The sequence below is a fragment of the Hemibagrus wyckioides genome, linkage group LG17 (assembly GCF_019097595.1).
Source record: "Hemibagrus wyckioides isolate EC202008001 linkage group LG17, SWU_Hwy_1.0, whole genome shotgun sequence".
NCBI classification, from domain to species: domain Eukaryota; kingdom Metazoa; phylum Chordata; class Actinopteri; order Siluriformes; family Bagridae; genus Hemibagrus; species Hemibagrus wyckioides.
In genome coordinates this window covers 4,684,874-4,697,855 of record NC_080726.1, presented here as the reverse complement: position 1 = coordinate 4,697,855, position 12,982 = coordinate 4,684,874, and the positions used below count along the sequence as shown (strand labels likewise).

Sequence of the window (12,982 nt, the reverse complement as noted above, 5' to 3'; positions counted from 1 at the left end):
TAAACATTTAGAGGACGCCGTCTTTGATTTATTTACTCTAAACAAACTTCAGAAAGGTCGTTATTCATCTCAGGAGTAGATTTTCATGCTCCTCTGTGCTAGTGAGAGGTTTGTGTTATGGAAACAGAGCACTTGTGGTATTATATATATATATATATATATATATATACAGTAAATGATGCTATAATTATGTAGAGTTTAGCAAAGTTTCAGGTACGTATTTGGTGACCATGTGATAAGTAGCTGAGTCAGTTTTAGATCTAAGTGTGTTTGAGGTAATAGAATTACTCAGGGTTAAAAAACATCTCCAGCCTAATAAACATCTCTAAAACTACATGAAAAGCCTGAAACTAGCTGAAAATGATTTGGGAATTTGAAAAGGGAGATGATTTCGCTACCAGTCGTGGCAGCAATACACTGTATTTTACAAAGGAAATGGTTCTGTATATTTCTGCTTTTTTGTGGAAATATATTCATTTAATTCTGATTATTTGCTATAAAATACAGTCATAAGAGACATTCATCAATCTATTGGGGTATTTTAAACTTGGCAAAAATCTGGCAACAGGATCCCTAACTGTTGTGTTCGCTCCCTTGTTAAAATAAATAAATAAATAAATAAATAAATAAATAAATAAATAAATAATAGATCATATTTAATTCATAGATCCAGTGCTAACCCTGCCCCTAAGGAGCTTCATTACTGCTTGTTGCAGTTCCAGTTGTTGACCACTAGGTGCAATATTAACTAGAAGTTTTATATTTAATGACTATTTCTTGCACTGTGGCCTGAAATTGGTTGTCAGGGTGTCCCCTGCCTCATGCCTTGAGTCAGAAATGGATGAATGAATGAATGAAATTTAATATAAAAGATTTTAACAAAGTTATAGACAGAGTTATATCCAGTATACAACTTGCAGTGAAATGAAAACCAGGCCTACTTTGTCCTCAGACTGTACATATAAATTCTAAATATGAATAAATAAATATGAGAAGAAATAATATGAAAAATGATATGAATATGATTTGTAATTACGTAACATTACGTAGTAATAAGATTAGATTCGATTCAACTTTGTCATACATGTACAAAGCCAGTAAAATGCAGTTAGCATCTAACCAGACATGCATGCAGAGGTATTTTTACAATAAATTACGAAAGATATACAGTTATGGGGGTGATATATACAGGAGGGAGTGAACGATTTATGCACAGGGGTGCAGTTTTTATTATAAATAGAATATACATACTCTGTGGTCTATAGAGAGAGAGAGAGAAAGAGAGAGAGAGAGAGAGAGAGAGAGAGAGAGTAGGGATAAAATTGTAGCATTTGGGAGAATTTGACAGAAGCTGGGATCGAACCTGGATCTCTGTGGTAGTCACGATCACCCGCTTACAGTTTATCAGACCCACAAGCAGGATAAATTAACAGCGTTTGTTTTATTAACACAACTAAACCAAGACTTACACAGAACACTGGACAAATACAACATGAGTATTAAAACGTAACGATACCATGGGAACCTGGAAACACAACGGCGTCTGACCGAACAACAAACAATGACTGACAAAGACAGATACAAAAGGGCTGGTATATATCAGACTAAACATTAAGGTAAATTGGGAACAGGTGACATGGCGGGAAAGCGGGACAAGGTGAGGAAGGGCGTGGCACAAGACACGTGGGGAATACAGAAACAAAAAGCAGGCTATGATGAACCACACCTCCTCTGGTGGTCCAGTAGCTGACAGAAATGTACAGTAGATTGTATTATAAGCTATGTGTAAATAAACAGATGTGCAGTGTGGAAACAGCTGTAAGGAAGAATCTCAGTAATAGTACCTGATGTGTAACAGTACAGCTTACAGGTGTGTTACATGTAGTGATGATATTTCAACATAATTGAAACTGCATTTAGTTGGAAAGTAGGACTTTATGATTTAAACTCTGGATATAAAAGCGATAAACACTGCTGTCTTCCCGTACTGCTGAGCCACCACTGCTCCAGACTGCACTGGTGGCCAGCAAGCATCTTAAAGTGGATTTACTTTGAACTGAAGGTTGATGTTAACAGAGATTGAGTATGAAAGGTTTGGAGAGGAGACGCCTGGATGTCTGAGAGGTGAAGCAGCACTGAAAGGAGCTGTGCGCTGAGAGAAAGTGATGTTTACACCTGAGGGAGATGAGCTTTTGTCACTTTTTGGATAAAAAAAAAAATCATCTGGAACTGGAGATCAGGGACTGGAGGTGATGGTCAGGGACAGTTTTGTTGTGGTGTTGTTTGTTTGGCTGTTTCATGTGTTATTTTGAGAGTCTGTGCTTTGTAAATCCTGCTTACTTACTTTTCTGTGTGTGTGTGTGTGTGTGTGTGTGTGTGAAGGTAGCAGAAATTAGATTTAAGAATCTGATATAAATTGGTGTTAATCAGACAAAAAACTGTACAGTAAATCTTTGTGTGTGTGTGTGTGTGTGTGTGTGTGGCTAGTAGGGTTAGTGTTTTGTTTCCTTCTTTAGGAAGTGATGGGACAGTTGGAATTGATGAGGTGTGTGATATTCAGTGAGGCATTAAGAAATGAAGCTGCATGTGTGTTAAAGTGGATGAGTGTCATTGTGACAGTGTTGAGGATGTTCAGAATTGTGTGTTATTTCCTCTAAGGTGTAGAAGTGTGTGTGTGTGTGTGTGTTCTTGCACTAAAGGGAAGAAGGGAGGAAAGGTGTGAGTTTGTGTCTCTCTGAAGTGCATTTAGCTTGACGGTATAATGCTAGGTTTCTCTGTCTCTCTCTCTCTCTCTCTCTCTCTCTCTCTCTCTCTATCATACATTCCTCCCTCCAGCATGCCTTAAACTGCAGGATGAAGAACCCCGAATAATGCTGGAACACGTTATTCTCCATGCGTCTCCCAAAGGGACGCCAATGAGACATCTCTCTCTTATGAGACACCTCAACCCATATCCATCACTCATTATGTCTCCATGACCACGGAGATGCTCCATATCGCTGTTAAACTCTCCCATCAAGCAGCTAACAGCAGATCTGAACATTCCGCATTACTCTGACATTTAGCAGACCACTTTATCAGAAGTGTCTTACGTTTGAGATTTAATATAGTGACTGAATCTTAACCACTGCGCTTCCAGCTTCCTAATATGAGTCACTAATAAACACTTATAAAGAAGCTTTACAGAAGTAAACAAATCACTAATCACCAAGTGAGACGGTTTAAAACATCAGATTAGAATATGTTTAACAATTAAAATGCTTTTTTGTTTGTTCCATGTTTTTTTCTTACAGATATTACATCATTGTGTATCTTGTAATTTAGTCAATCATCTCTTCGAGTCTTTTCAAATCTGAAATATTTCCTCTGGGTCCTAGTGAACCCCGGTTAAAGAGAATCCTGGGTTTCTGTAGTTGGAGGTTTCACACTGCTCCTGCTTTCCCAGGGTTTAACACTGAATCCTGGCTCTTCATAATCTGACCTTTCACACTCTACATCCCTAAACCCCGCCTTAACCTTCTTTTCATTTTTATATTTGCGTATCAACAACCCCGATTAGATAAATCCAGCACGTGGCCGCTTTAAATAACGACTCGCCCCACGCTTTTACTTTAATCGGTGAGGAAAAAAAATTCAGCTCTGTGCTTTGGCACCTGAGCGGGTTCTGTTATCTTTCACAGCTTTATCTTCTTTAATTTTTCATGTAGATGACCAGGTGTTAGTTCACTGATTTCCAATTTTTCAGCGCTACGTATTTCCCCCTAGCTACGGCGTGCACTTCCGTGATGTTCTGTATTTTTCCTCTATCTACCGAGTCGTTTTTGTTCAGTTGTCTTGTTCAGCTGGTTTTCACCTGATATGAGGCGCACCCTGTTCAATTTCTGATTGGATGTCTGTTGCCGGGCAGCACGATGGTGGCTTAATGGTTAGCACTGTTGCCTCACAGCAAGAAGAAAAGGTCCTGGATGTGTGGGTTTACTCCGGGTACTCCGGTTTCCTCCCACAGTCCAAAAACATGTACAATAGGTTGATTGGTAATTCTGAATTGCCCATAGGAGTGAGAGTGAGTGTGTGTGGTTGTCTGTCTATATGTGTGGCCCTGGTGACCTGTCCAGGGTGTACCCCTAGTGTGCTGGGATAGGCTCCAGCAGATCCCTGTGACCCTAATTAGGAATAAAGCAGGTATAGAAAATGGATGGATGGATGGATGGATGTCTGTTGCTAAGCAATAGCCATAACATCCAAGCACAAACACATATTTGAATCTCGGCTCCTGGTGCACTGTTGACGTCACTGTTGATGGACCTGACTAGCTTTATCATACATACATGTTAAACCACATCTGTTCAGCACTTAGTACTGTTTAACTGACTTATAAACGAGGAATTACTTACCTGAAGAGGTTGAGGTTGAGTTATATAATATAAAATATTTAATAAAATATATAATATATAAAATATATAAAAATAAAAATATTAAAAAATATATATAAAAAATACATTATATAAATATATAATATATAAAATATATATAATATATATAAATATTTTTTTACATCAAATTTAAATATGCACCATAATTGCGTAACTTTCCTCACAAGCTAGCTAATGATGATTATTTGTCATGTTATTGATATTGCCAGAGTGTATTCCGGTACGTGTCAGTACTTTGCTTGGCATCTGTCCTAAAGACCCACACTAGTGATGTCTGCAAAGCAGCAGCATTTTGAAGGTCGCATGCTAATCGTGAAGCGATTCTGTCAGGACCGAGTGTCAGAATGTGGCGCTGCTTATGAAGTAAATCACACAGACTTGAAGGCCAACAACTCTGACTCTTCAGACCCACAGCTGCAAGACAAAGGTTACAGCAAGGACAAAACAAAAGAGGCAAAAAAAATAAAATAAAACAGAGGACAAGATGCTTCATTATTTGAGATTTTAATAGTTTAGCTTTAGAATGCGTTCTTACAGTCTTTATAAATAACGATGCACAAGTGTTTCTGAGAGTGAGAAGGACACAAGGACACATCAGTGCCTGATCAGTAGGGGAGCTTCGGGGTTGAAAAGTGAGCATCAGCTCTGCTGCTGGAAATGAGACACACCCCATTCACACAGATGTTGTCCAAAACACCACGGACCTCATTAACCAAACTAGATACTAACTAATTTATTCAGAAATTGTGCGCTGGAGCATGTCAGTGTTTAGAGGAGGAGCTCTGTCAGTGTTTAGAGGAGGGGCTCTTTCAGTGTTTAGAGGAGGGGCTCTGTCAGTGTTTAGAGGAGGAGCTCTGTCAGTGTTTAGAGGAGGAGCTCTGTCAGTGTTTAGAGGAGGAGCTCTGTCAGTGTTTAGAGGAGGAGCTCTGTCAGTGTTTAGAGGAGGAGCTCTGTCAGTGTTTAGAGGAGGAGCTCTGTCAGTGTTTAGAGGAGGAGCTCTGTCAGTGTTTAGAGGAGGGGCTCTGTCAGTGTTTAGAGGAGGAGCTCTGTCAGTGTTTAGAGGAGGGGCTCTTTCAGTGTTTAGAGGAGGGGCTCTGTCAGTGTTTAGAGGAGGAGCTCTGTCAGTGTTTAGAGGAGGAGCTCTGTCAGTGTTTAGAGGAGGCGCTCTGTCAGTGTTTAGAGGAGGAGCTCTGTCAGTGTTTAGAGGAGGAGCTCTGTCAGTGTTTAGAGGAGGGGCTCTTTCAGTGTTTAGAGGAGGGGCTCTTTCAGTGTTTAGAGGAGGAGCTCTGTCAGTGTTTAGAGGAGGGGCTCTGTCAGTGTTTAGAGGAGGTGCTCTTTCAGTGTTTAGAGGAGGAGCTCTGTCAGTGTTTAGAGGAGGAGCTCTGTCAGTGTTTAGAGGAGGGGCTCTGTCAGTGTTTAGAGGAGGAGCTCTGTCAGTGTTTAGAGGAGGCGCTCTGTCAGTGTTTAGAGGAGGAGCTCTGTCAGTGTTTAGAGGAGGAGCTCTGTCAGTGTTTAGAGGAGGAGCTCTTTCAGTGTTTAGAGGAGGAGCTCTGTCAGTGTTTAGAGGAGGGGCTCTGTCAGTGTTTAGAGGAGGGGCTCTGTCAGTGTTTAGAGGAGGAGCTCTGTCAGTGTTTAGAGGAGGAGCTCTGTCGGTGTTTAGAGGAGGAGCTCTGTCAGTGTTTAGAGGAGGGGCTCTGTCAGTGTTTAGAGGAGGGGCTCTGTCAGTGTTTAGAGGAGGAGCTCTGTCAGTGTTTAGAGGAGGGGCTCTGTCAGTGTTTAGAGGAGGGGCTCTGTCAGTGTTTAGAGGAGGAGCTCTGTCAGTGTTTAGAGGAGGGGCTCTGTCAGTGTTTAGAGGAGGGGCTCTGTCGGTGTTTAGAGGAGGAGCTCTGTCAGTGTTTAGAGGAGGAGCTCTGTCAGTGTTTAGAGGAGGGGCTCTGTCAGTGTTTAGAGGAGGAGCTCTGTCAGTGTTTAGAGGAGGAGCTCTGTCAGTGTTTAGAGGAGGGGCTCTGTCAGTGTTTAGAGGAGGAGCTCTGTCAGTGTTTAGAGGAGGGGCTCTGTCAGTGTTTAGAGGAGGGGCTCTGTCGGTGTTTAGAGGAGGAGCTCTGTCAGTGTTTAGAGGAGGCGCTCTGTCGGTGTTTAGAGGAGGAGCTCTGTCAGTGTTTAGAGGAGGAGCTCTTTCACTATTTTAGTCACCATTTTGACCTTTTCAGCTAGAGTTATGTAGGTGTAGCTGAATGTAATGTAAATCAGCTCTGCCGTGACCACATTCAGTCATTTACATTAAATTGTTATTACTGAAACTTTTGATTTGTATGAGAAAAACATTTACATACTTTGCTATATCTTTGCATACATTAGGCTGTTAGGACCTTCCACTGACATAATTACTAACATACTGAAGCTAATATGTAATGTCCTACATCTGTAGCTAACAATAACCTCAAGCTCTGTAGCTAAAAGGTCGTTACATTTAAAGCTTCAGTTTTTATAGCAATACAGCAATTTTCCTTGTGATGACAGGCGAATGTCAGATATTCCTATCCTTGTGGGGAAATCTGGTCCCCACCTAGATACACACACACACACACAGACACACACACAGACACACACACACACACAGACACACACACACACACAGACACACACACAGACACACAGACACAGCATGCTGAAAGAGACATGATGACATTCACAAACCACGTTGATGACACAATACACAATGCACAAAGCTATTCAGTGCTACTGGCTTTGATAGGAAGAGAAGACCAGCAAGAAGAACCTGGTGCATAAGTACAAAGCAGAGAAGGTCAAAATGAGGAAAAATAGAAAAAAGAAAGAAAAAAAACTGAGGAGAGAAAGCGAGAGGTGCGAGAGGCTGTGCGAGAGGGTGAGAGTGTGTCCTTTTATCCAGCGGAAAGTCCCGGCTACGGAGGTACGAGCAGGCCTGGAAGAACAGCACACAGATGGAAACAAATACAGCATGGTGGGGGTGGAGAGGGGTGAAAGGAGGGCGGAGGGGAGGGGAAAAAGGGGGCGGGAATTAGCTTTGTGCTGTTCCTATCAGGTATAGGCAGGGGCAGGCTGTGAGAACGAGAGAGAGAGAGAGAAAGAGAGAGAGAGAGAGAGAGGGAAGGCGAGAGGTAGACGGAGATGCACACTCTGACTCGCACAGCCGGTGGCACTGAAGTCAGTTGTAGCAGTGAAATAAAACACAACCCTGGACTGAAACCTGGGACCCTGAGACAAGAAGAACAGCACGGGTGACAGGAAATATGTCCGATTCCAACGTTCAGTCCAAGAAGGCCGGCATCCGGGCTGCTGTCATCCTTATTGGACTACTGCACAAGTCCAGGAGGCACAAGGAGAGAGAGAGGGAAAGAGAGAGAGAGAAGGAGAGAGAGAAGGAGCGGTGGGTGAACTTCTCTATTCCTTTTTCTTGATTTCTGCTCTCGACGAAAAGAGCTGCTTTTCGGACAGGGGAAGGATGGTTTGAGGATTAATATTGCAATAAACCTTCCAGTATACTTCTCTCCTCAGAGGATCAGATGAATCACTGATACCTCTGTAACACCAGACAGCTGCAGGGTAAAGGATGTTTAAGTCTATTTTTGCTCTCCAGCTCCTTAAGTAGTGGCTGTTAAAATAAAACAGAATTGAAGCCTAAGTTTTATTATAGCTTTCAAAAAAAAAAAATCATGGAGGGTTTTTTTGCTGGTGGAAATAAATATAATGATGCATACTGTGACCTTAAAGTGACATTTTAAACAAAACAAAAAACTATATTTGTCATTTTAGGGTACCCAAGGACAAGAAATTTAACATTTAAATAAAGAAGAAGAATTAAAATAGCTATAATAAAAAAGTATGGGTGTTTCTAAATAGCAAGGCATAGTACATTTCAATGTATATTAAAACTTTCTTGGAAAAATGAGTGCTATTTGTATGAGATCTTGTCGTCAGTACGGCGGTACGAGGAAAAAGAACTGTAAAGGAACATCCTCACTGTATATTACTACACCATGAGCTCCAGTGCTGTAACTTTCCACATATGTTTGCATGGGGAAATGTAAATCTAAGGCTTTTTTTTTGCAGTGGAAGAAATAGTAAGGGTGTTGCTTGTGTGGTTTTATGAACAATTAGCCTGTCAGATGTGCTGTAACTGGGGCAAGTTGATCGAAACTGATAAAGAGCTGCTTTGCAGAGTGAAAGGAAGTGAGGCGTACGGGCTTTTGTCGAAGCGACAGGTGTGCATCATTCACTCCGGTCCACACGGTAAACGGATAACTGTCATGAAAATAAAAACCCAAATGAAACAAAACAGGAAAGGAGAAGTCCTTCCTCTGGAGACTCCTCACTCATGTTTCTGGGTATCAGAATCTGTGTGAAAGCAAGACACGCTGAAAAGCCTGACTAGATGTTTCCTTAAGTTTCTCCCAGAGGTCTTGACCTTTTCACGTCCACTACTTACCTCTCTCGCGGACAATTCCCTGCAGTGACTGTTTTTTGTGTAGTTCTGACCAATCGTTCTTCTTTCTCTCTAATCATTAGTCTGTATTTATACAGTTAACACAGACTGGCTTGTTTTCTACTCTGTCTTATTTGCATGGGCTTGTTTGATAACCGAACACGTCCTTCAGAACGGCTTTATAATACGACACAATGATTTTTTTGGTCTTACTTTCCTAAGGGGGTTTTACTTTGATCCTTGGGTGGGAAAACTTTTGCTCAAGAATGGAGGATGGAACAACGTGCCATCCTGAGAGTATTATCAGTGTTTTTATTACACAGTATTCCTAACAAGAAGTTATCTTATAGAATAAACTCATAACATTTTTCATCTAATATTACAGAAGGGATTTGTTTTATAAATGTAACTACAGATTTTTGTTAATAGGACTATATATATTTTTATTGAATAATTTAACATATTTACATTTAATTAAACTAATTTAATCAGCTAATGTGCAGTGATTTACATCATTAATCTGTGTATTTTTATTTAATATTTCTATTTAATCTCATAATTTTAGGTATTAATTAAACATTATTTTACATTTATTTGACATTTTTTTTATTTAATAATTTGATTTAACTTTGATTTTAGCCAACCTAAATGTTAAAAAAATCTAAAAAATTATTTAATAGTTTATTTATTTATTTATTTATTTATTTATTTATTTATTTATTTAACATTTTAAATATTTTCTAAAATGGTTAACTAAAATAATTGCTATTGAAGTGCGTAAATGTATTTAATACTTTTCGTGGAAATAAATTGCACTGATTATAAACTATGCACTACATATTATTTAATAAATTAAATATTTTCATTTTTTAAAAATATTTTGAAGTATTTTATTGTAGTTTTTTTTTTGTAATTTCTGTTTAATACTCAATATTAGTAATTTTCTTGAATTATTTCTATTTGTTTTCCGAACTATACATCATGATATATATTAGATGCTCTGTGATTTTAAATAGATAGATTCATCCATTTCTGGTTTGTTAAAGGTAGTAAACACACCCAGTCAGATTCACCTGCTCAGAGTTGAAGTACTGCATCCTCAACACCAGAACAGCAACAAGCCGAAGAAGATGTGAGTGAGTTTGATGAGAATAAATGGCTCTTTCGAGTGCGCAGTGTGATGGATTGGCTGTGATTGGGAGAGAAAACAGCTGGCCTGTTGCGTTTGCTAGACAAAAAGGATTTTCTTTGCGAAAGCCCGAGCCTCGGCATGTCTCTGATTGAGGGTTGATTGCTCTGTAATTGCTAACAGTTTAAACAGGGTTGAACAACAGCGAGGCAGATAATTATTCAGCTTTATAGATGAGGAACATTGTGGAGGTTGTGATTACGATTCATTTCAGAGACTGGACGCTCTCTGGAAAGACGCTGACTGCTGACCGCAGCCTCTGACCTTCTGCAGTGTCATGCCGTTGACTTCAGTGTGCTCTGCTCTCATCCCGTTTCTCTCCACAAAATCCAAAAATATGAGTGTGTAATGAAGTGAGTCAACATTTTAGCCACTTTCCTTTTTCTTCCTGAGGCAGAGCTGCTAATTTTCTCCCATTTCATCATTTGCTCCTCTCATTAAACTGCTGCTTTCGCTTTCTCACATTGAATAACACTATTCCCAAACCTCTCTTCTCCTTTACTGTTTCTTTTTGCCTCAACACAACCTGACACTACCTTTACTTTAACCCCAATTTTTTTTATCTCACTTTACTCAATATGTAATAATAATTATATATATATGAAATATACAAAATATATACAAAATCAATTTTTTTTTAATTACAACACTAATAATAATAATAATAATAATAATATTTTTTATTTTTTTAAATAATTTTTATTTAATATTTTTTGCTTTCACTCACTATCCATATATGTATTTGAACTACTAACATTTGTTAATTTATTTATTTCATTGCTGAACACATTCCTCCACTATTTTAATTTATAATTTTATTTGAGTCATATGTATTTTATGTGCATTTGTAATTTAATTTCTTTTCTTTTTTTTCTTTAAAAAGACTTTTTATTGTGTACACGCTCAACACAATCATTCCATGCACACATTTTTGGATATTATTTTTAATGAGCAGAACAAGAAAAGCACGAACTTGTGTGAAAAAGAATATGAATCCAGAATTTTTTAAACCCTTTGCAATGTTCCACTCACTTTATTGAATAATCTAAATGCCATTATATGTGCCATTTATTTATTTGTTTTGTTTGCTTCTTTTTATTTAATACTTTTGTTTAATCTTTTGTCTTTTTTTATTTCATTTTTGTAACGTATAAAAAAGAAAACTGATTCAAATGTTAATTTTTTTTTACTCAATTTTATGCATTACATTTTTACAACCTGAGTAAAAAGGCTGAAAGCCAAGTGGTGACACTCCAGAATATATTAACCCTTAACCATTTCTCTCTCATTAACAGTAATTTTCTTCCCTCTCTCTCTTCCCTCTCTCTCTTCTCTCTCTCTCTCTCTCTCTCCTCACCCTCATCGTGAGAAAGCACTTATGATTAGCAGCTGTGTGAGATTAGAAAGGCACAAACTCCTAATTCAGTGGCTCTCACACACACACACACACACACACACACACACAGACACAGCAGACTCTGTGTGACTCAGGGCTCATTATACTACCGTGAATGAGTTATGCGTTCCCATAAAGGTGTAACGTGTATTATGTAAAGCACAACCTATGGCAGGTTTATAACCTGGGAAAACACCAGCGCCGTTCATCCAGAGCAGGCGTCAGGTCCGTGGGAGGCCGTGAGAAGTGACGTGTTTAGGATTATTGAGGCTCTCTATGGACGATAATAAAGCAAGCGCTGTAATAAAAGAGTCTACAGTAAAACAAGTGATTAGTGAACCTCTGACATGTTTAACTCCATGTACCATGAGCTGATAAATATAACGGACTGTACCACGGTGCTGTCAGATTCTCCATTCTGATTGGTCAGAAAGTGTTGGTTCATTTTCTATGACAGAAACGCTGCAGAGCACAGATACACTCGCTCTAATACGAGTCTTTAAAGTCTTACAAACCTTCAATAGTACCATAAAAATGAAAAAAAAGAGCATTACATTTGTAGATAGACAGATAGATAGATAGAGATAGAGAGAGAGAGATGGACAGACAGACAGAGAGATAGATAGAGAGAGAGAGAGAGAGAGAGAGAGAGAGAGAGATGGATGGATGGATGGATGGATGGACGGATGGGCATACAGACAGACAGACAGACAGACAGATAGATAGATAGATAGATAGATAGATAGATAGATAGATAGATAGATAGATAGACAGAAAATTTGACAGACAGACAATACAGAAAGATAGACAGATAGACAGATAGATAGATAGATAGATAGATAGATAGATAGATAGATAGATAGATAGATAGATAGATAGAGAGAGAGAGAGAGAGAGAGAGAGACAGACGGACGGATGGACGGACGGACAGACAGAGAGACAGAGAAAGAGAGAGAGAGAGAGAGACAGATGGAGGGACGGACGGACTGACGTTTTATTTCAAAGCAGTTAGAGTGTGAAATCTCAGCAGGATGTTGGTGCTGATGTGAGCTACAGAATAACTACAGTGTTCCAGTCAGGGGATTAAAACATGTCTGGTAGGACAGTGCAGTGGGGATGAGTCTGCTACTAAACCCCAGCGTCCTCTGTCCTAATGTTATATGATTTCATTCATGGTTTTGAAAATCCTGGCTCAGATCATGTTGGATGAATGAAACTAGTCGTGTTCATCTTACTCGGTGTCATCAGCTTTGTTTATTCTGCACACGAGACCTGAATTAGCATCTGGAAGAGATCTTAGACACGATTTCCAGTGCTTCCTTTCTGACCTGACGTACACCCTACGCGTGTGTGTGTGTGAGTGTGTGTGTGTGTGTGTGTGAGTGTGTGTGTGTGTATCACTGAGCAGCATCACTAAATACACTGCATGACACAGCATTTTAGCCTGTGAAAAAAAACAAAAAACAAAACAAAACCAGCATTGTTTTATTCTTTAATCC

General features: G+C 39.3%; 1 protein-coding gene across 7 annotated transcripts in view; it reads left to right on the top strand.

Annotated features, from left to right (window-relative positions):
- The window catches only part of rap1gap2a (RAP1 GTPase activating protein 2a), a 131,618-nt gene that overhangs the window by 57,849 nt on the left and 60,787 nt on the right, over nt 1–12,982 (top strand). For 2 of the 7 annotated variants that reach the window (XM_058413571.1, XM_058413568.1), the window contains exon 1: nt 7,547–7,842. The exons of the other annotated variants lie outside the window; for them this stretch is intronic. In XM_058413571.1, coding sequence (XP_058269554.1) covers nt 7,706–7,842 — 137 coding nt within the window. In that variant the 5' untranslated portion in view covers nt 7,547–7,705. Of the gene's footprint in view, nt 1–7,546; nt 7,843–12,982 lie in introns of those variants that run through there. 7 annotated transcript variants of the gene reach the window in all.